The sequence below is a fragment of the Coloeus monedula genome (assembly GCF_965178545.1).
Source record: "Coloeus monedula genome assembly, chromosome: 1".
NCBI classification, from domain to species: Eukaryota; Metazoa; Chordata; class Aves; order Passeriformes; family Corvidae; genus Coloeus; species Coloeus monedula.
Genome location: NC_138781.1, coordinates 119,972,794 through 119,995,408, shown reverse-complemented (window position 1 = coordinate 119,995,408; position 22,615 = coordinate 119,972,794). Strand labels below are relative to the sequence as shown.

The 22,615-nt window shown below is 40.6% G+C and overlaps 1 protein-coding gene across 1 annotated transcript in view; it reads right to left on the bottom strand.

Annotated features, from left to right (window-relative positions):
* The window catches only part of XKR4 (XK related 4), a gene marked incomplete at both ends in the record, with an annotated part of 216,748 nt that overhangs the window by 70,280 nt on the left and 123,853 nt on the right, over positions 1–22,615 (bottom strand). The window contains one exon of the mRNA XM_082297368.1: positions 5,938–6,137. Within this exon, the coding sequence (XP_082153494.1) occupies positions 5,938–6,137 (200 nt within the window). The remainder of the gene's footprint in view (positions 1–5,937; positions 6,138–22,615) is intronic.

Genomic DNA, 22,615 nt, shown 5'->3' with positions numbered 1-22,615 from the left:
ATGTTGAAATGTTAAGAAAGAACCCTTGGGGTGGAGTAGAGTTACTGTTACCTTTTCCAATACTGATTATACTTGGAACCAATCTTGTTCAAAAATTTCTCTTAATGACCTTTGTTTAAAATGTAACATACTAGTAAGTGTTTGGGAGACTGTCAGTATAGGAAAGGAAAGTGGTATGTGGAAAAATCAGGGGCACCCTGCAGGCTGGAAAAGTAGAAAAGAGATGAAATTTCATTACATGCATTTAGTTGCCAACATTTTTTAATGCAATCGAAGCGTCATCAGTGACATGACACCAGAAGACCCTGTGTGTTTTAAAGGATCATGAAAAAACTAGGATTAACTAGCACAGTACGTGAGTGAACAGGGAATTACAACCCTAGATCATACCTAGTGAGATATTGCCATGAGAAATATGGGGGCTCTGGATAAATGTCATCTGGAGTCTTCTGTGCAGTCTTGGTCATCTGTATACACCAAAGATGAATTCAGACTGGGACTGATGAAGAAAAAGTCTATGAAGGGAATTCAGAATCTCTCATGAGATGAGAGAATGCACAGCAGGGGGAATGATTCTTACTTTCCCATCAAAGTATATCTTATTCCCTAATCCCATTTGTCACTCGCAATAGTCCCACTGGGCAGGGGAAAGCAGTGCAATTCCTTGTCTGGAAGGATGCATATTTGGGATGACTGGTGGCTGGTATGTATTAAAAAAAATATTGGCTGAAGACTGACTGCTTTACCCTGTAGTGGAGGTTCTCTTAAAATTTTTTTTAAAAATAATTATTTTAATTTATTTTTTCTTTGTATTGACTGTTTTTTTTCACAACATCTGAAAAATCATAATTATCTCTGAGACGTCGGCTATTCTCTTATACTTGATTGAAATATTGCAATGGATCAGAAGTTCTTAAAAGCAGGACTGAAGCACAGAAATGGGCAATATAATTGTATGACCCTCATTTCCTTGGGGAAAGAGTGTAAAAACCAGGATGGCACAAGAGTAAATATGGACAGACTGCTGATAGAATTAAAAGCCAGGACAGGCATCAGTAGGTCTCTACCAATCAGAGAATTAAACTTTCAACTGGTATGTTAGATACTAAGGGCATAACTAGTTTTAAGATTGTAATCAGGTTATGAAACTGATTATGTGACATGATTGCCTTCAGGAAGTCCTCTCCTGTACTGTCAGAAACAAGGGTATGCTAACATGATGGCTCTATCTTAATGAGCACAAGATAACATTTTTAAAATTTGCAAAAGGACCTGCGGATCAGTTTAATAGTCATTTGCAGAAAACACATCTCCTCCATAGTGTATCATACTTGCTGATCCTTGTCACTGGAAATCTGTTTTGCCAAGTTTCAAGCAGAATCTGTAACTATAGGTGGCTCTGGTTTAGTTTCTCTCTGGAAAGGCTGGGTGCTGAACTGCAGTGGTGCAGAACCTTGACAACATAGAGAAAAGTAATGGCAGCTTGCCCAGAACTTAAGTGCTGCCCCTTATTTCCATACAAATATACAGTGAATTGTATAAGATATTGCATCAGAATTATTTTTATGTATGTATGTATGTATGTATTTATTTATTTATTTATTTATTTACAGTGCACTGCAAATGTAGGCAGCATTTTACAGAGCAATCCAAAATTGCTGTGAAGGTAACAAAAAAGAAAAGCCGTGCAAAAGTGTAACACAAAAAAATTGTTGCCTTAAATGATTTTCAGTTTACTGGGCTGATATGAAAAGTCTGAGTTCCTGATGCACAACGGGGAGCTTTGCCAGAAGATCTTTTTAATGAACTAGCTAACAACACAATTTGCTTCTGCCAGATAAAGTTAGGACCTATCAGCCATGTCATAAACTGCTATCAAGTCTCTGAGCTTCTTCTTCAGCTCAGGCAGGAGCAGCAATTTGTTTGGAGTAGAAGGACTGGAGAATGATGCTTGGTGGCACAATGAACTTTTGTGCACTGGCTGCAGTGTCAGCATATGAACAGTGCAGGGTTCCCAACAGAGTTGGTAGAAAATGGGCAAATGTTTGGCCAGAGAGATTCCCTGGAAATGTGTTTTCAGCAGAATCCAGTAGCTCTGTTGTATGTGGTGACTTCAATGAAACTTGATGAATTTATAAATGGGTCTGAACTTTTCATTTTGCTTCGGCACTACTGCCAGTTCCCATTAAGAAATGCAGCTTTATATGACATAAACTTTGATTAGACTTTGATTAAACTTTGATAGAGACTTTGATTAATAGCACTGTACAGAGAAGCCAGAACAAACCCCCCAGGGGCTGATGAAGAAAAAATTGTCAATGCAGTAAACAGGAATGAGAAGCTAATCTATAATTTAGGCAATGTGTTAATTAATACAGTATAAGTAATGAAATCTGTGGTAAATCCAGGGAGTAATCCTTTCTATCTGCTCATCTAGGTGTAGTTAGAACACCATACCCTCGAATAGGAAAGTAGCATCTGTGTGATAACCAGTGCGAGTCTCTTTCCAATCAGATGACCAGCAGGACTTTTTGCTTGCTGGTGTTTACTCATTTTAACATGAGAAGCCTTTTAAAATGAAATGGCATAGTGGGAAAACCGAAGTAAGTAAAAGGAGAGTGCCAAGGGATGACTGCTAGTCTGTGGGCAGGATTCCAAGACAAGATGCCACATAAAGGGACAGCCCTGACCTTCCTTATCTACCCTGATGCTGTGTCCTCCCTTGCCACCCCAGGGCTAGCATTACCCATTGTGTGACATCCCCTGTCCCTGTACTCAGAGCAAAAGCAGGAGAAACAGACTCCCATGAGGAAAAGAGGAAGGAATTACTTATTTCAAGGCACATCAGTCAGCCTTCGAGAGGGTAGATATTTCTTCAAACTCAAAGGAATCACCAGAGTGTAAAAGGTGGAGGTAATAGGGGCATAAGCACAACTCCAGCTTAGTCCACCATCAAACTGAAGTTGTTTATCTTCCTGAGAAATTAGCACCTAGAAATCATCAGCTTCCCCCAAAAGCAATTTCATTCCTTCCACTCAGGTGGGACCTAAGAACGAACATTGTCTCTAAATGTGCCAGTTTTGACGAAATCTTAAAGAAGAATCATATTTTAAGATAATAATTTAGCTGTTGCTTTATTAATACTCAGATATCTCTGGATGAGGATGCAGAAGAGAGATGTCACTCCATAATGACTGTTGATGGCCTCCCACACAAGCCTTTCTCTGCTGCAGGGTCATGATAGGGTGGTACACAATCCTTGCTAAAAGCTTACACTGCAGTTTTTAAATTCATGCTTGGGGAGGCCAGGCAAGTGCTAAAGGATCCCTGTGGTGCATCCTCTGGGCTTTTGAAGTGGTCCTCACTGCAGTGCACAGGAGATTGAGAGGGAAGGTTTTGCAAACGTTGCACAAAATTTTTCCTGATCCCCATAAGGATGCATGTACACGTCTGCACGTATTTCTTACCTTGATTAGCAGGGCTTAGTTACTGAAATAAGAAATAATCTGAACCAGGCCAACACCCACTGCAAAAAACTTGGAACCTTCAGTAATGCGGATAGCGTTCTCCTGTTGGGAATGATGCTATTTTGTTGCATTTGGAAATGAAAATACAGAATTTCATAAATAAAAATACTTAAAGGTTTTTCTTTCAGTCATTAATAGATTAATATTAGAAATACCCTGCATACAGACCATTCATTTCCCATGCCAAATTTGTGGTTTGTGAAAGTCATATACCTTTAAGAACATGGATCAGCGAGGCCACTTAACAATTCTCATAATAACTTTGTCCTGTGGGACAGAGAACTAAAAGAACAACAATAAAAAACAAGTAGCATTCCCTAAACAGAGAAAATCAATCAAACACCCTGTTTATTGATCCATGTTAGAAATCTCTCTAACAGGCTCAGTGAGTGGACAGCTAGCTGAAGCAGACACCTTATGGCTGGGCCTTTTAAAACACCCATTTGTAGCATGATACCACTGAGATGAATTATGCTCTTCTTATGCAGCCTCACAACTAATCCACCATCCTATGGTGCAATGCATTATCCTTATCATTTCTTTAAGAAAAAAGAGAGAACAGAGAAAGGATTTTCACAGCTGGCAAGATGCTAAAACTTACTAGCTTTTATCATGAGAATATAACGGTATTACTTTTTAAGAAAATACTACAACCTTGTTTAATTTTCTTAGTTTTTTTTTTTAATGGATCCTTTTCTCTGTGGAATTTGGAAGAAAATGGGAGAAGAGAGCATAAGTAAATAATTTCAACCTTTTCAGCTGAAATCCATAATTATAGTTTAACTACTTTCTGGTTTCTGATACATAGGTTTCACAGAGCTGATTGCAGGCTGCAGGAACAATTTTTGCCTCTTAAATGGAAGCATTTCAGGTCTTCTCCAATTAACAACCACTTGCAGAGTGTATCACAGACTTAGTGCCTACTCACCAGGCACGTTTCTCAGAGAGAGATCTGTTATTGCACTAAAATGAGGATCAGAGGCATTCTGTATTAATAGTTTATGAAGATAGCTAAATTAAAGCTGACCATACAGTATTCTGTCTATGTTCTTCTCCTAAGTCTCTTTCTGGGCTCTCTTTTTCTGGGGAGAAAAATCTTGAAGTGATAATACATTCTCCTCAATGATAATAGTTTGAACTTGGTGTCATCATTTTGAGGAATAGTTGTAGGAAGTGCTTAGGCAAACTTCCTTGTACAGAGCACCAACTAATTAAAATAGAAACTTTGGTTTTCTTTTCCCATTAAGGTGGCAGAGTTATAGAACTAATGAAACAAAAACATAGGAAGAAGGACAGCTCTTTATTACATGATGGTTCAGAGCACTGTAAAGGTAAATCCTCTGATTTATCCACAGGAAACTGCCCAGGATCAAGATCTTCACAGTTACCCATTTGTGCCCAATCCTTTTTTACCCTATCAGTCTCACTGCATGTTACTCATAATAAGCTAACCAGACCCAAAATTTTCTTGGTGCTGGCATATTTTTGTCTTGTACAGTGGTAAGCACATGAGCTTAAAACAAATGACAAAAATTCCACATTTCCTTCCTCTCTCTGTCCCTCTGATTCTTCCCTTCTCCCTTCCCTCCTCACTGCCTCACGACATTTTTGTCATCTTCTGGATCCCAAGATCTCATTCACTTCATTCCCTTGCAAAAAAAACTTCTGTCCAGGTGCAGCCATAAGGCAAAACAATGGCACAGTACAAAAGGACAGCTGTCAGGTAGCCAAAAGCAGCACGAAAAAAGCAGTAGTGAATAAGATATTCTAATAACTGTATCACTGACAAAGCCATATAGCAGGACATATGCATGCATTTACCATTTTAAAGAAGTAGCCACATTTGCTGAAAGGATCAACCTTAGAATGAAACCCAGAGTGTGAAGGAATGAGTACTGCTAGAGAGATGATTTGTATTATTTCAGATAACCATGGCCAAGAACCGATGGGCATAAACATCGGCGTTTCTTCACAGAATTGCTGTTATCTTCTGTGCTATCTCCTGTTTTGCCTAATGCCATATGAACCTCATTACTGCAGTTTGCAGGGTTTTGTACATTCACAGAAAAAAGCATAGGGAGAAGAGCAATAGTTTGATTGATGCAATTTTCACATTGGCCCAGTGGAGAATCAGAAGAGCTCTTCTATTACACAAGGACATGCAAAAAGCAAAACATTATAAATCCTACCCACAGCCCAGGGTCATTAAGAAAGGCTAAAAAAACCTCTAATAACACAGGTTTTCTTAACAGAGTTATTGTTAACAGCTAAATAGCAGCTAGCAGGCAAGATCTGCTCTTATGCCAGGACTACAAGGCACATGGCAGTTTGAAAGAAGGATAAATATCTCTGTGTTGAAATTACATCTTCCAAAAATTATAAAAAATAAATAGATTAAATGAACCCCTACCTTGGAGAGCCTGGAGTGTACGAGTCTGTACAACAATACAGAGTTGCAGGACCAGCTGTGGTGCACTTTCCAGAAAGGTGGCTAGCAAATGCAGCATACTCACATCTGCATACTCATACACCATTTTCCAATAAAACCGCCATCTGTCATTCTCTCCGCTCTGTCGACTCCGGATACCCAAGTACATCGTGTGAAAATACCTGGAAATGAAAGAGAGTGGTTATGGAAGCACAGAATGATATTTTACAGGTTATAATTCTGCCTGCAAATAACATTTTGTTCAACATACTTCGAAAGAATGAACATATATTTTAAAAGATTGTTGTATTTAAATTTATAATAGTTGATCTGATAAGAGTAAATGAAACTGAAGACAAGACTAGCCTTTATAAGGCCATTTAAAAAGCTTAGCATTGTCTTATTTGTTAAAGTATTTTTTTCAAGGACCCAGTCTTCTAATTTGAACTATAAGGGTGGTATCTTGATCGTATGGCCTTCCTCAGAGGTTTTTCAATAAGGAGGGGAACAAAACTGACTCTTAAATGAGAACCTGCAAAGAACTAATCTCCTTCTGCATGGCTCTATTAGGACTTGGAGGACCACCTGCACTGCAAGTCTGGGGTGGTCTTAGCCTGGAGCCCTGCCATGGCCAAGCTTATTGTCCTGCTTTCCCACCCATCTAATGCACTGAGTACTATATTTCAGATACTGACAAATATATAGGTTTTTTTTTTCCTCATCATTTGATTATTTCAGTTGGAGAGGAGCTGTAGCTGTGAAGTTCCTATTTTAGGAGGCGTGGAGATCTGGCTGTGGGTTCCCTTGGAGATCAGAAATGACTTACTATGGTAGCTCCCATGCAGCAGTAGCAGTAAGAAGCAGCAGGAGCCAGGAACCCACCAGGCTGCTGCTGCTCCCAGTAGTAACCAGCAGGTAAAGGGAGCAATTGTCAAAGCATGTCAGCTCTTGTGGCCTGTGCAATCAGCAGGAAAAACACCTGGCAACCAGACCATAAAGTAGATTTTGGTGGGTGCAGGAGTAATGAGTGGTTCTAGGAAGCAAGGAATGTCTTCTGAAGGCCAGTACCCAGATGCTGTGATGTCTGTGGTGGCCCTTGCAGAGCTTGCAGCAACGTCCCTTGACACACCTGAGTCACAGCAGAGCGATCACTCTGGGTGACCTTTGATCTGCTCTGTTATTGTGATCTGATCTCAGTTAGTCTGTGTCAGAAAAGTTCCCACATTGTTCCTACAATTTAAATTCCAAACTAATTAACGCTGGCTGAAAAAACTCCCAGTCTCACTTAATGAAAAATTCTGAAGATTAAGGCGTTGTCTTGCATCAGGGTGCCTTGTGTCCTACTGTAATGCCCTGGTGGGCTACTAACTGCTGTAGATTTTTGTTTCTCTTTTTCTTGACGTATCTTTCATCTTCCTGACAGAATTTTCTTATGATATTTTTAATATGTTTTCACAGCAATTTTTTAAAGTGAGATCCTATTTTATAATTAGAAAAAGTTTAGTAAATTTTAACCACTTTCAATATGAATTGTTCTAATTAGTTGAGATAAATTATTTCAGTACTTCTTCTTTCCACAAGTTCTTGTCTTAAAACCCTTTTCATAACTGGTGGAGCATGGTGAATTGTGAAATCCCTTTTTAGAAAAGTTGCAGCCTTTAATCTCTACACTGTTCAGCTCTAACTCTGGAAGTGTCTTATGCTGATGAGAAGACTTTTGGCCTCTGACTCACAAAGAGCCTGAGACTTGGTGGCCCCCTTGAAGAATGACCCAATGAACCCTAGTACCCAATGCACTCTTCTACCCAATGCACATTCTACTTCAGAGCAGCAGTTTTTATCCAGGAATATTCACCAAACAAAACCAGGGAGTAGCACAGAGAAACAGCTGAGAGGACAGATCTGAGCCTGCAGCAGTTCTCTTGACAATGCACATCATAGCAATATAAAAGGAAAACACATTAAACTCACATTTAAATTAAAATCACACCAGGTGGCTTTGAATTTTATCAAAGTCCCATGTGGGAGTGAAGCAGCAGTGAACTGCTCATTGAGATTGAGACCACAGAGGTACAGTAAACAAGAAGCCAACTGTAACTCTCATGCAAAACACTGAGCAGGTCTAGATGGGTCAGAGTGTGATGGGGTAACTGGGGCTCTGTGGTGTCCTTGGGGTTAGGTAAAGTGAAATGGCCTGCTGCCCAGGTCTGAAAGCCACTGAGCTGGAAAGGCATCTTTTGCTGTACAGTTCTGTTAATGGGGTCCATTGGACCCACAGGTTCTCAGTCACAATCCATTTAATTGTTCCTAGACCTCTCATTAAAGTCCTGCAGCACAACAGGGACAGGTAAGGCTTGTATTTCCCCCTGCAGTTTATTGTTTGGGTGGGCTTTGTTTGTCCTGCCTAACATGTCCTCCTGAGGGGCACACCTTGGAATATTGCACATAGTGGGAGCATCTTCAACATCCTTCTTTTAAGGTAACACTAACCCTTGATATAAATTCCTAAAGGAGCTGTGGCTGCTGAAGGCTGTGCCAGGAGGCTCTAGCTCTGCCAGTGCAGCCATCTGCAGCTTTGGTTCTACAGCATTTGCACAAAAAATACTTTTCCTATTAAAAAAATGACATACTGTGGCAGGTGAGGACCCCTAGGGTTCTTTACCTGTTCTGCAGAGTGGTTGTGCATGGCAAATATGTTGTGATTAATGAACCTGTATAGAAATATTTCCTCTCCCATTGCACTTTATTGTGAAACACTGGCAGTGAGTTATTGGGGACTGGGGAATCATTGCTCTTTGTCTATTTAGCTCTCTGCAGTTTAAACACAAGATGTAGAGGAGGAAGATACTTTCTGTTTTTACACACTGGGGACCAAATTTCAGCCTAGAGTGGTATATTTTTCCTGTCCTTTCAATTTTGGCCAAATTAATTTCAGGCTGAAATGAGCATTTACACACATAATTACTGTCACTGATTTATAGACACAATCAGGTGATTAGACAGCTAAACATTCTGATTTGCATCCACAATTAACTGCACCAGCAATTGATGTTAGGTGTGCAAATTAGCAGTTATTAAAATAAAAAGATGGTCTCATAAAATGATTCATATATCAAAGACACTTTTTTCTGATAGTGAAATAGAAGGGAAAAAATGGGAGAAAGTGCTTTGTTGTAGTGGCTTCCAAATATAGCTTAACACTGCAGTAATGACACATTCCATTTTATATATATATGCATTATGTAATTCCACTTTAGACACCCTCACTGAAGGCCTATTGTCAGCAAATGCCATACAGACACAGTCAGAGGTAGTTCCTGATTTAAAGGCTTTTTATATTTTGGTGTTCTGGTATTGTTTTGGTGGAAATTCACATTTTTATGTGAGTCCAGGTTGTGAGTCTTATATACAGTTATTCCAGAAAGATATAGGAAGAAGTAGTAAAGACTTCTGCATTAGAAAATGTCTTAGGTTTATTGTGGGGTAAATTGATATCAATGAACCTGAAAGAGCGGGTGTGAATGTTATTATTTTGGTTGTGGTTGCATTCAGTCAACTACAGTCTTCTCTGCTGGTTCCTTACAAATACACAAAACCTGCCTGTCCATGTTCCCAAAGAGCATATAAATGATAGGAAAAAAGATGAAAAAGAGTGAAGAATTGAGGGTTAGAGCACCAGACAAAAAATGGAAAAGAAGCAGGAATGGAAAGTGTGGTAACAATACTGCGATCTAATAAAGTAACTACTTTGTCTAATAAATCAAGATAGTCCACTAAAATTTCCTATTTCACTAGAAGAGTAAAATCAAAAAAACCCCCACCACTCTAATCACTCCACAAAAAGATCCTACAATTTCATAGTTCCCTTGTTTGTGGAGAAAGACTTAGATGTAACTGAATTTCTTAGAGATTTTGCAGTTAGAAGACTATGAAACCTCTCCCATTAAGTCAGGCTGAGAGTTGAGGTTGTTCAGCCTGGGGAAGAGAAGGCTCCAGGGAGACCTTATTGTGGCCTTCCAGTACCTGAAGCTGGAGTACCAGAAAGCTGGAGAGGGACTTCTTACAAAGGCATGTAGGACAAGCGATTATGGCTTCAAACTGAATGAGGGTAGGTTTAAATTAGATATAAGAAAGAAATTATTCATTGTGAGGGTGATGAGACACTGCAAGACGTTGCCCAGAGAAATTGTGGATGGCCCATGCCTGAAAGCGTTCAAGGCCAGACTAGATGGGGCTTTAAGCAACCTGGTCTAGAGGAAGCTGTCCCTGTTGATGGCAGGGAATTGGAACTGGATGATTTTTAAGATCCCTTCCAACTCAAACCATTCTTTCAGTCTGTGATTCTATGAAATGTACTATGAAAAAGCAATATCAAACCCGTATTATTTTAAAATACTCTTTTACTCTCTCTTTTTTTTTATTTTAATGAAGACAGACCACTGCTTGGGTTGTTAATGCTGATTTAAAGAAGCTTATATTTAGAATTAATACAACAGAGTGAGAACTATGTCACTGAAAATCAGATGGCAACATATATATTGTTATTGAGTCCTAATGTCTTAACCTTTAGAGGAAGTAGAGAAATTTTCAGCATTTAATTGTTTTAATTTATTTCAGTGCATCACACAGCACACTATACAGACCACTGATAAAGCATAACCCTGAAGGACGTGAATCTGAAACAAGACCACAAGTGACATTCTTTTTCCATTATATTAATGAGGGAAGGCAGTAAAATAAAAAAACAAACAGAAAACCAGGCTACTCCTTGTGCTGTCCACAACAGGTGTCCAAGATGCAAGACAAATAGAAATAAAAAAATTGCCTACATTTGTATTTGGAAAAAAAATGTATTTTGGTTCTAGGGAAAGAGACATTCATTCTGATAAGACAGTGGCTCTCCAGTCTTTCCAAAATCAAGAACCTTCATTTTGCTCCAGGTTCACACACCAATCTTGAGGATGGTCAGCATAGACTGAGATACCTACATTTGAAATAATTCTGGTAACAATTCACTTACATGATTAAAGCATGCCCACTTGTGCATTTAATTGAGATGAGGTAGTGTAATTATACGATAATACCAAATATTTATAGGAGCGCTTTCCATGTTTAAAGTACTGTAGAATCACTGCTTGATTAACTAGGATGAATGTAAATAATCTTACAGAGTTCATTCCTCAGGAGTTGGCAGCTGACCAACCTACACCTTTCTGCAGCAGCAAGGTGTAACTTTCAGTTAGCACACTCAAATCTAGATGATATTTCGGAAGCCTATGATTAGAAGGACGTGTCTTTCTCTTGTGTGAAGAAAATTCTAACTCTTTTCTCCCTTGTTCTTAGGAACTTCTTCCCAGGTCTTGCTCCAGTACAAGGCAGGCAAGGAGGCCCCCAGAATACCTTCCTAACAGGAGACAATTCCTCAGAGTCAGTTATTCTGGAAGAGTGTTTAGGTGCCACTGGCACCTGTGCTAAACGTTTCCAACCTGCCTACAATTCATCTACTCTTTTATAAAATACCTTTGGTGAATATCCTGGTATCATTGAAACTGAAGATGCTTTTGGCAGTGATTTAACATAGCTTGAGTTTTACCCCAGTTTACTTCATAGTATCTGGGTGTCATTTATGCCCATTGCTTCTAAGACATTATTTCAGAAGCTGCTCCATTATCCTTCATAGACACCATTCTTTTTCATACAGATAGCTGAGGCTTTTAATAAGTGAAACAGAGAAACCAAACCCTTATTACTGGTGGACATGTTGTTCCCAGGCATGTGGGACTTAACTGTTCTTGCTGCACATACTTTGGCTCAGTCAATGTCTTTGAGTCTTCTGAGCTCCCCTGGGATTCCCACCCCAAAGTTTGCTATTTGCTTTTACCTCCTTTCTTCCAGTCCTACGACTTTTGCAAATATTTCGCTACAAATTCTGATTTTTGAGAATTGGAAAAGTTATGTTCATCTGCTGTTCATTGAGACAGTGTGCACAACAAGAATGTGCATATGTGAATGCAGAGCCATATGTGAATCCAGCCTTGCTATGGCTTGGAGCACTTGCTACAGATTCTTGCCATAATGAAATTATCCATCTGATGATAATATATACGGCTCTGGAAGAAAGTCCTCAGTTTAGAAGTGTCAAAGACTACATTGCTACCATGTGCTTTATCTAAAAGGTCCTTAGGATGATACACATGAATAAGACACCATTTGCATTCTTTGGAAAAATGAAATTATTCTGATTTCATGCCTCATGTAGTCCATTTTATAGCAATTGCCAAAGTCTGTAGAGGATGCTTGCTTATGTTGCATAATCTAGTGAAGCTCTTTTGAGAAGATCAAAGTCATTAATGGGTAGTTGGAGCAGTCCTAGACATTTATTGTGATGCCTAATTTGCCCCTACATCAAACACTATATTAAATAATTCAGCCATACCAGAAACAGTTGTTGTTTCTGTGTTTGAGGTGTAGAGGATGAAAATCACTACTGCAGAGCTAAAATTCAGTAGAATAAACAGCAATTCGGATAAGTGGTATTTTCTTCTGTTGCTTGGTTACCAGAGAAAACTTAATCGTGTTTGTATCTCAACAGTATTTGCCATGTTAAATAACAACAGATTGTTCTATTTTACTTCTTACGTGCCTTTTTATTAGGTGTGCCTGAATAGTTAAAAAAAAAGTTTCTTTAGCAGGAAGACTTACTGCCTTAGCAGTACATGCTAATGCTTATTCTTTTTGTTCGGAAGAAGCAAAAAAATCCCTTCAGTTTTAATTCCTTATTCTAGGAAGGAAAAACCAGCCAACTTTTAATTTTCCAATCAAATTATCTTTGATGGGACCATTAAGGTTTAATGTGCAAAAGGAAACTGAAATGCATTCTGGAGCACAGCAGTGACCAAAACTTGTCCAACGAAGCACGGTTCTGGCAATTTACCAGCAGTCAAAAGTCTGGACTTAATTTACTTTAAATTATGAGTGCAGTATCCTCATCTGTGTCACTGAGATGAGATCCATGCGAGGACAGATCCCACTGGGGAATATTTCATCATCAGAGACATTAAAAGGCTTATTTCCAGAATACGCATACCCTACAAAGATAAAAAACAAACCACAACTCTTTGTATTTAATTTTACTTTGCAGTATTTAAGATATCAGAAAAATAACAGCTTTACTTCCTGTAACATAAAGCAAGGCACTTTATGAGCATAAACAAAATGATTACATCTGTTTCATTACGACCCATAAAGCATTCCCTGGCATCTTGTGTGATTGGGTGATCCTTCTCAAATGGCCATGAGTTGTATTACAGCAGCATTTTATGGTCATCTAAATTTTTATGGCCATCTGAATTTAGCTACTTTGTGAATTCCCCAACTGTAACTAGTCATACCCAGCACTGTCCTTCCTTTCCTGACATGTGCAAACTGCAGACCTCCAGTCTGTGAACCAGTGGTGGAGGGAGATGGCAGGACTAGGTTGAACTATGTCCAGGTTTAATGAGGAGAAGGCAGGGTGGTCTAAAGAAATACCTGAAGTAGCCTGCTCCTCTAATGACTGCCCTCACCCCTGGGGTACAGCTGCTCAGCCCATGGCAGGATTCAACCCTGTGTGAGGCAAAGGCCCTCTCCAGGAAACAAATCTTCTTGCACTGGAATGAGGTGCAGCCTGGATGCTTGCACTGAATGGCATGGATGCTGGGCTGTCCCCTGCCAGCCCCCCTCCAGCTTTACAGTGATTTACTGTCCCTTCCTTCTCTGTACCCTGCAGATTCAGGTGACACAGGCAGCAAACCCTCTGCCTCTGCACACAGTGAGGTGATATCTCCACACCCTGCCTGTCACATGCTGCCAGATCAGACAGAAGTACCCCCACAAGTTTGCTGTTTAGTTTAATTGCCTCCATGTTTCTCCTCTCAAAACTGGGGTATTCCCAGTATGCACTTGCCTCCCAGGGCTCCCTGTCAGCCTGGAGGCTCTGTTGCATCCCAATCAGCTGGTGAAGTCCTGTGGTGCCAGGCTGCCCCTACCATGCCTGTGGTGCTCATCCCTGGGTCAGCTTTCCCTTTTACAGTGCTGGGGACCAAGGGCAGAGGGCAGATGGAGCTGAGTGGCCATGGACCCATCAGACAGGCAGCTGATGGTGCCACTACCCATGACAGGGATGGCATAACCTTGTCAGGAAGTATGACACAGCCACTGGCCACAGCTCCTCTAGATGCTGCCCAGATACTTTTTAGGAGTAAACATCAGTGCATTTTTTTTCACTATCAACTATGGCTAGAATTGAAAAGAAGAACGCAGATGTAAAATAACAAAAAAATTCACAGTATGCTGCAGATGTCTATAGCTTTGTTTTTCAGAGTTTCTTCACCAGGCATTGCCACTGGTGCTACATATCAGCTGCCTTTCCTGTTTCAATCAGGGGACAAGGCCATTTAGGCATGTTCAGCAGCAAAACTAGAAACTTTTACTGCACTGTCATTTCCTGTATGGCATCGCACACCTGTGTGCCCTTTAACTACAGGCACTGCTTCATCAAAAGCTGATGAAATCACTTTGGGCCTCAGAGGTTCTCAGAGGCTTCCTTGGTTTCCACTTGTGGGAAACGCTGGAGTTTCTTATGTATTGTCAATGCTGCAGCCCTGACTGTGTGAGATCAGACCCCTAACGGCAAGCAGCTTCCCAAGAGATTAGATATCTGCCCTGCTCTGCACCTCTTAGAAACTGAGGGCTTTCCTGCTTTGTTGAAAGGGTCCTTATGGGCATTCTGAAGCACTACTCCCTGAAAATGTTAGGAAAATGTGGTTCTGTTGGTAAATGCCAGGGGTCTCTAAAGAGATCAGCTAAAACCCTGATCCGCAGTCTGCTCTGTGACTGTCTCCTTCTGGTTTCCTCCCCACAGCCTTACATGGTTTTGAGAGTGGCCAAGTGGAAGGCTATTTCTGTCCTATGAAGAAGAGCTGAGATTCCCAACCAATAGTGGTTTACACTGACTTTCTTTTTCTCTTCTCCTCCCTTCCTCCCCATGTCATATTTTTCATTTGCTTCTGAGCCTGCCTGTTAGTCATTCTAAAGCACCCCAAGAAGTGAATCCTGGCTTGCCTTGTCTCAGTCTGGAGATATCAAGAAGAATCAGGGATCAGAAACGGACAGAATCCCCCAAGGAGCTCCAGGCATTCCCTGGAAAGGCAATTAGTCATGGCCAAGGATCTGTACCATGCACCTGTCACAGGAATATAATCATTATCATAGGCATCCTCACTTCACCAGCCCCTGGGGCTGCAGAAGGAATTGAATTGTTTCCCTGTTTCCACCCAGCTCTGACAGACTTATGATGATAGCCCTTGGAAATAGTCCTGAGACCTGCCATGCAAGACTGGCAAGGAAGATGCACCTGTCCCCCAATCACCTATTTGATTGCACTTGAAGAAACGACTGCTTGGAGAGCAAGAGTGGGCACAGCTGGAGAACAGTGTTTCTGGCTTCTCAGCTTGGGGTACCAGGTGTGTTTCCCAGATCTCTGGAGAAGCATCCAGACAGCATCCCATCACCACACAAGGATAAAACCAGGATAAGGTATTAAGAACCTTTGCCTATTTTACCACTGTTTTCACAGGAGCAAAGTGTACCATGGCACACTCTTTAAACCAGTGTTCCATGGCTGGAGATCTTGCAGTCTGGAGACAGGCTGTTCCCCTGGGTACCAGTGTTTATTATTTACATTGCACACAGGGAGATGCTCAGGCCCCTCTGGGACAGCTGAGTTTCTCCCAGCATCCATCTCTCATCCCATGTCCATAGGGATATGGGCTATTTATTGATCTGAACAGTTCAGAAGGGAGGGTTCAACACTGCGGTGGAGCAGCAGAGCAGCTGGGGAAGTAAATACCCTTGAGCACTCCTGTGCCAGGTCATGACTGCTTTGTAAGGGAACCCTTCGGTGGCAAGTTCTCAACCTCATGGTCAAACCCATCATCTGGAAGAGGGAATACCTTTACATGAGTATTCACAAGAATCCATGTTGGTTGTTGCTTTCCCTGATGCCTTTGATAAATTAAGTAGATAAATCTGCCTGCTGATTATGCAGATTTCCAGTGACAACTTTCACAGAACAAGAGCAGGCAGTGGTGATTTCTTTGATCCAGGAAATGAAAAAGTTGCATTTTTAAAGCAGAGGAGATGCCTGCAGTGTTTTTTGCAAAAGTCAGGAGAAGCAACTGTAGTACAAACACTAGAGAATCAGAATGGCTAGGGTAGATACTACATTTTATCCCCACAGACAAAATGTAATGTGTTTCCTTCCATATAAACATCTTTCCTTCATGACCACTGGTGTGTGCCAGGATGAATCTGGGTTGTGTCACTCTGGGGGCCTAGCATGTAATCTCACACTGTGAAACAGCAGGAGATAGCTGCCTCCACTAACCACTAAAACTGAACTATTGCCAACCTTCCCCTTCCTTCCTCCAAAAATCTCTCCAAATTGCTTATAAGAGCTTTTATAGGACCTGCTTGCTCTTTCTGGCTCAGAGAAAACACACAGCTGAGAATTCTGTTTGGAAATATCTCCGCTGTAAATAACTTTTTATTCATCCTATTTATGTAGCAGTCTATGCCTCAGCATTTTCTTTGGAAGTATTCAGGAGACGCCATTAGCTAATCCTCCAATAAAAAACTCCTAATAAATTGAACGGTCATTGTTTGGATGGGGCAATCTATAAACACTCAGGAAATAATGTGGGATTAGTCACTCATTAAGATACAGACAGGTAGTGCTCGTGTGATCTTTATGTGATATTCAAATGGCTGGCAGTGTTATTCAACAAGAATTCAAGCTAACTTCCTCTTGGTGCTTGTAAGTGGTCTGGACTAATGGAGAATGTTCTTTAAATGTTGCCTGCTTGAAGAATTTTATATAAGAATCAATTCAAAAACAAATTTGTCAGCAAATAGCATTAGTAGGGCTGAAAAGCATCTCACAAAGAAATGTCTTGAATACCAAGCTGAATACCTCACCATGCACTGTGTGCTTAGCAAATCTAGTATTCAGAAATCTTAGGAATAAAATTTCTCGCTTGGGTTTTGCCTGGGGAAAAAGGTCTATGGCAAATGACAGCATTTTCATGTCAGACTTTCATCAATTCCCATAGGCCAAATCCAAAGGGTGTCAGTGAGAAAAACACTCTGAGGAATCTAGAGGGAATTTTGCCAGCTTACAGACCTCCCAGTTACCCCTTATCAATATATTATAGCAAAAGAAGAAGGAATAGAAGAGGTGACATGCTGGCAGCATACAAGCCAAAGGAGAAAATAACATGAGCTGGCAAGACAGCAACTACATTTAGGACTTGAAAGCAAACTGTGGTCATTAGAGATCTACAGTTTTCAGTCTAACTGGAATTCTAGATTCCAGTATGCGCTCCATCTTAAAAAGTAGCACAAAATCCAAGAAGCACTGAAGGATAGTAAAATGCCTTCAAGAAAAATGCTTCAAGGAATGGCTTGTATCAAAGGGCATGAATTTATATATGCTGAGACTGAGTCTGAATTCAACAGCCATTTTGTTTAAAACCTTATTCAGGAAAGAAGGCAGAGATAACACAGGCACGAAACAAGAATTAAGAAAGACTTTTTTTTGCTGTGGCAGGAACAGAAGAAAGGTTTGAAAAGGTTCAGCTAAGGCTTGGTCTACAAACATTTTTTAAATACTATTTTTAGCTGGATGTAAGATCAGTTTTGCAGCACAAAACACAACCATATTTGCATACATATGCATATGTATAATCTGTAATTCCCCTGCCGTTTAGGCATCTTATTCCAGCAGAGAAAGATATAACATCTGATAGAAGACTTGTAAAACTTGGGAGACCATACTGTTGAAATGCTACAAATACAACTAAACAAACATAAAATCTGTGTGCTGTAAGTTCCAAATTCATGTATGTATATGTATAAACAAGACCAGCTCTTTCATGTCTGAATTCACTGTCACACTGAAAATTGCTGAAATTAAGAGCCTGATGTAGAACAGGAATGCTTTCAAGGTGGTAAAACTGGACAGGGACTTGCCAGGAACAATAGGGCCATCTGCTCCTCATGGGGGTGAGCAGGGACATGTCAGAGCTGGAAGGCTCTTTTGGGACTTCTGGAGGGAACACTTGCTCCTCACAAAGCATCTAGCACTATCCCTTTCCACCTGGGCAGAAAACACTTCCCAGTTCTAATTCTCCTAAACTCAATGAAGGTTAAAAGAGCTATGAAGGATATCCAAACCCTAATTTGTCCACAGTATATCCATTGAAATTGGCAAACTTAGTGTGATCTCCTTCACCCTTCCATTGCAATCTTAATCACAGAATGGCTGAGGTTGGAAGGGCCCTCTGGAGGTCATCTGATCAAGGAGAGCCATCACCTACAACAGGTTGCTAGGAGCATGTCCAGACAGATTTTGGACATCTCCAAGAATGGAGACTCCACAATGTTCCAGAGTAACCTGGGCAAGTGCTCTGTCACCCTCACAAAGTGTTTCCTGATGTTCAGAGGGAACCTACTCAGTTTCATTTTGTTCCCATTGACTCTAGTCCAGTCACTGGGCACCACTGAAAAGAGCCTGATTGCCCTCTTTGCACTCTCCTTCCAGGTATATAAGCTGGTCCCTGAGCCATCTCTTCTTTGTGCTAAACAGCCCAGTTCTTAGCCTTTACTCAGAAAAGGGAAGCTCCTGTCCCTTAAGTATGTTCGTGGCCCTGTGTCAGACTCTGTCCAGTACTCTACATCTCTCTTGTACTGAGGACATCAGTACAGGACACAGTACTCCAAGCATGGCCTCAGCATTGCTGAATAGAGGAGTAGGATTGCCTCCCTTGACATGTAGGGAGCCCTTTGTCTAATGCAGCCCACGACACCATTAGCCCTCTTTGCTGCAAGGACACACTGCTGGCTGATGTTCAACATGGTGCCCACCAGGACCCACAGGTCCTTTTGTGACAAGCTGCCTTCCAGCAGAATATATACTCCAGCAGAGTATATTCCCCAGTATATACTGGTGCATGGGGTTGTTCCTCCCCAGGTGCAGGACTTTGCACTCTCCTTTTTGAATTTCAGGGTGCTCCATTTCTCCAACCTGTAGAGGACCCTTCGGTGTATCAGCCATTCCTCCCAGGTTTGTGTCATTAGCAAGTTTGCTGAGACACACTGTGCCCCATCATCCAGATCATGTAACTCTTCTCAAGATGCTAAACAAGAGCAGAGCCAGCACTGACCCCTGGGCTTCACTGCTAGTTACTGGTCTCCAAATAGATTTCAGGCCACTGTCACAGCCCTTTGAGATCAGCTGTTCAGTTAGTTTTCAATCCACCTCACCAGCTGCTTCTTCAGGCCAAACTTCACCAGCTTGTTGACGAGGGCCTGATGGAGACAGTGTCAAAAGCCCTGCTCAAGTCTAGGTAGAAAATACTCACTGTTCTCCCCTCACCTACTGGGCCAGTCACCATGGAAGGTTAATACAAAAACTAAGAAGAGATTGGTATGGCAGGACTTATGGTCAGATTTGTAAGTACAGCATTGGTGAAAATAAAAGCTTACAAATAAACAAAATATTAAAAAAATATGTTTAGGAAGCAGATAGATCTTTTAGCTATCCATGCCTGCCACTGAAAATCCCTCAGACATATGACAGATGCCAGTGATGAAATTCCTTATTTAGACTGACACCCCGTCTCCAAAATGCCACGTACTCCAAGTCTGATTCTCAGCCTAGACTTTACTTTATGACTTTTTCAAGGAAAATATGATACATGTCTTCCTAGGTCTTTGCAAAATGAATAAAAATTCTCTCAGAATCCTAAGTGCAACTGAAGTTATACATAACACTAATAATAATACTGTTAATAATAATATTAATTATATGGCTGTTTAGCATTATTTGCTTAAATTGAAAACCATTCATATTAATACAGACAGCAAATTGCATGAACTTCCTTTAACCTCTGGAACCCATTAAGAATTTCAGTATTTTTGGCTAATTACAGTTGCAATTCATGGGGCCTGCTTGCCTTCTAAGTTAGCTAGGTAAAATACCACTCTCTCCCTGACATTTCCTTCCTTTGTGTATCCCGGTCATCCAAGTACAAAACTGACTTTTCCACATTTGTGATCAGTCTGAATTTAAGGAGTATTTGAGGTGAAGGTGGAGAGGGATGTAAATGTGCCTGATAAAGGAGGCAATAAAAACTACAAACTGCTCTTCTCAGCTTTTCAAAAGCACAATTAAGAACTTGCTTTATCTGCTGCTACAGATGAGACCAGAAGCTAAAAAAGCTTGGGGAAGCAGGAAAAAGTAATTTTTGCAATTTCTTTTTTTTTTTTTTTTCCTATGCAGATTATTTTAAAGAGAAGCTTTCTCTTTTTAGACCTACCAGTTTCCTTTCTAACAGCAATCTGCCTGATTGCTACTGGCTTCCAGGCCACACATATGCCCTTGGTCTCCACAGGAAACTCAAAAAGAGATAATGTAACTCATAAGACTGCTTCTATACACAGAAATGTGCATGTATAGGGAGCATAAAGAAAGATACAGGGATATAGTGAAGAGCTCCTTCTGGGTGCTCTGAAGAAAACAAGGACATGTGATAGGTTAAGAGGGTGACAGACTATGCAGATGGCTTTGCCACACACACAGCCATGGCTGGTCCCTGTGGGTCCCTTGGCACTTTCACCATATTCCTGGGAATTCAAGACTTCCATGCTCTGCAGCAAAATAAATTTCTAAGGACTAGTAAGCATTACTAAAGCTAACTCTTCCAAGGGCCTGTGTATGCATGTTCAAAGATGCATATCATTTCCTACAGCTAGAGGCAGCCATTTAGTTTTGGCAGATGTTATTTTATTTGTTCAGGCTGAAAGGTCACTATAATTCTGTCAGCTTTATTTTCTGTATTTAAAATGTCACCCCAAACAGGTAGCTAAGGTAACACATTTGCTTTCTACATGTCTTTTACCATTTTTCATGTCAGAGAAGGTCTTTTATGGCTTAGGAATACTAATTAAGTTTGAGAACTGGTCTTTGAAAAAAAACACTTGAAGGAAGTGAAGCACCTTTTTAAGACAATTGTCTCAGTTCCAAGTGTGCTCGATTCCATTGTTTTTCTAGGGGCTTTGACATGTTTGCTTCTGGCAGCATTTCTTTGCTTTCTCAAAGCATCTCTTCATGTAAGAAAACAATTACAATGATCTGAAGTGTTTCCTGCTTCTGTCCTCCATTTCTGTGCTCACATTTACTTGTGCCTCCAGTTTGCACCTACAGAGATACATAATAAACGTGACCCTGTACTTTGAAGGCCATTTCAAAAAAGCCATTAAAGCCATGGTTATGGGGATACCTGCATTGATCTGTCTGTTGATGCCCACCATCCATGAATCCTGGCTGTGCAAACCAACTCCCTCCTTCACACCAGCTCCTGAGCGTGGCTGAATCTGTGCTAAGCTATTACAACATGTCATGCAGGTCAAGAACTACCCCTGTTTTTCTAATTTAATTTTGGTTTGTTTTCTGTCATCTTAGCTTGCTGGAATGGCTTCATGAGGATCACAGAGCACTAGAACCACAGGGAGAGGCAAGAGAACAATAAACCATGGGCAAAGGGAGGAGGAAGGTGGAACGACAACAACCAGCACTTGGATGGAGTCCCACTGCCATGGCAGGACATCTTCATTTATTGGAAAGACCTTGGTGGCTCCAAGGATGCAGTTTTGCCTTGCTACACATCCCCAGGGATAGCTTCTTTGCTTCTTTTTCTAATTAGAAACCCCTACCTTTTGCTGAAATTTGAAACACAGGTATCTAAATGCATTTGAACTGACATGTCAGTCAAATACTGCTAACTGTGCTCCAGAGAATACCATCCACTTATTAACTAACTTATACCATGCACATAAAGGTAATAAAGATCTCTTGCTGCATTGATTAATTCAATGCACAACAATTCTTTTTTTTTAAGCTGAAGAATTAAAGCTCTTATTTTGTAGTATAAATGACTTGAAAGGAAGACAAAAACATTCTGGTTTTGAGAAATTTTTATGAATGGATTTCTTCGAACATCCTGTTTTTCCATCTTGTCCTTGTCAAGATGGACATGAAAGTAAAAAGACCAAAAAGAACTCTACAAAAGAATACTTATTTTCCTTGTAAAATAGAGTAATGATCAACGCTGACTCTAAGGACTTGTGATTTTTATTCCATATTGTTGTGCAAGTTCTAAACCAAACTGCAGACAGGCATGATATCATTGTGAAGCACTGAGACCCTAGGTCAAGACAAAGACCATCATTCACTCTTTTAATTTGCTTTTGAAATTAAGTTCAGAAAAGACTGCAGAAAACCTGTTCCTTTTGTACTATTTAAGTATTTTCACAAATGTGTTTTTATCTTTTTTTTCTTTCCTGACCACATGGTTTGAACATACAGGTCAATGTGACCTTACAGCTTCCTGGGGGAAAATTAGTTGCAGAGAGATGGCAAGCAAAGAAAGAGTCACTGACAAAAAATCAGTGGGTTTTCTGCAAAACACATTTACTGCTTCTTGGCAGTCTCTGCCCTCAACTCCCACCTTTGCTTTAGTAGCATCTGCTCTGATTTTCTTATCTTGCACTGAGTGGTCCA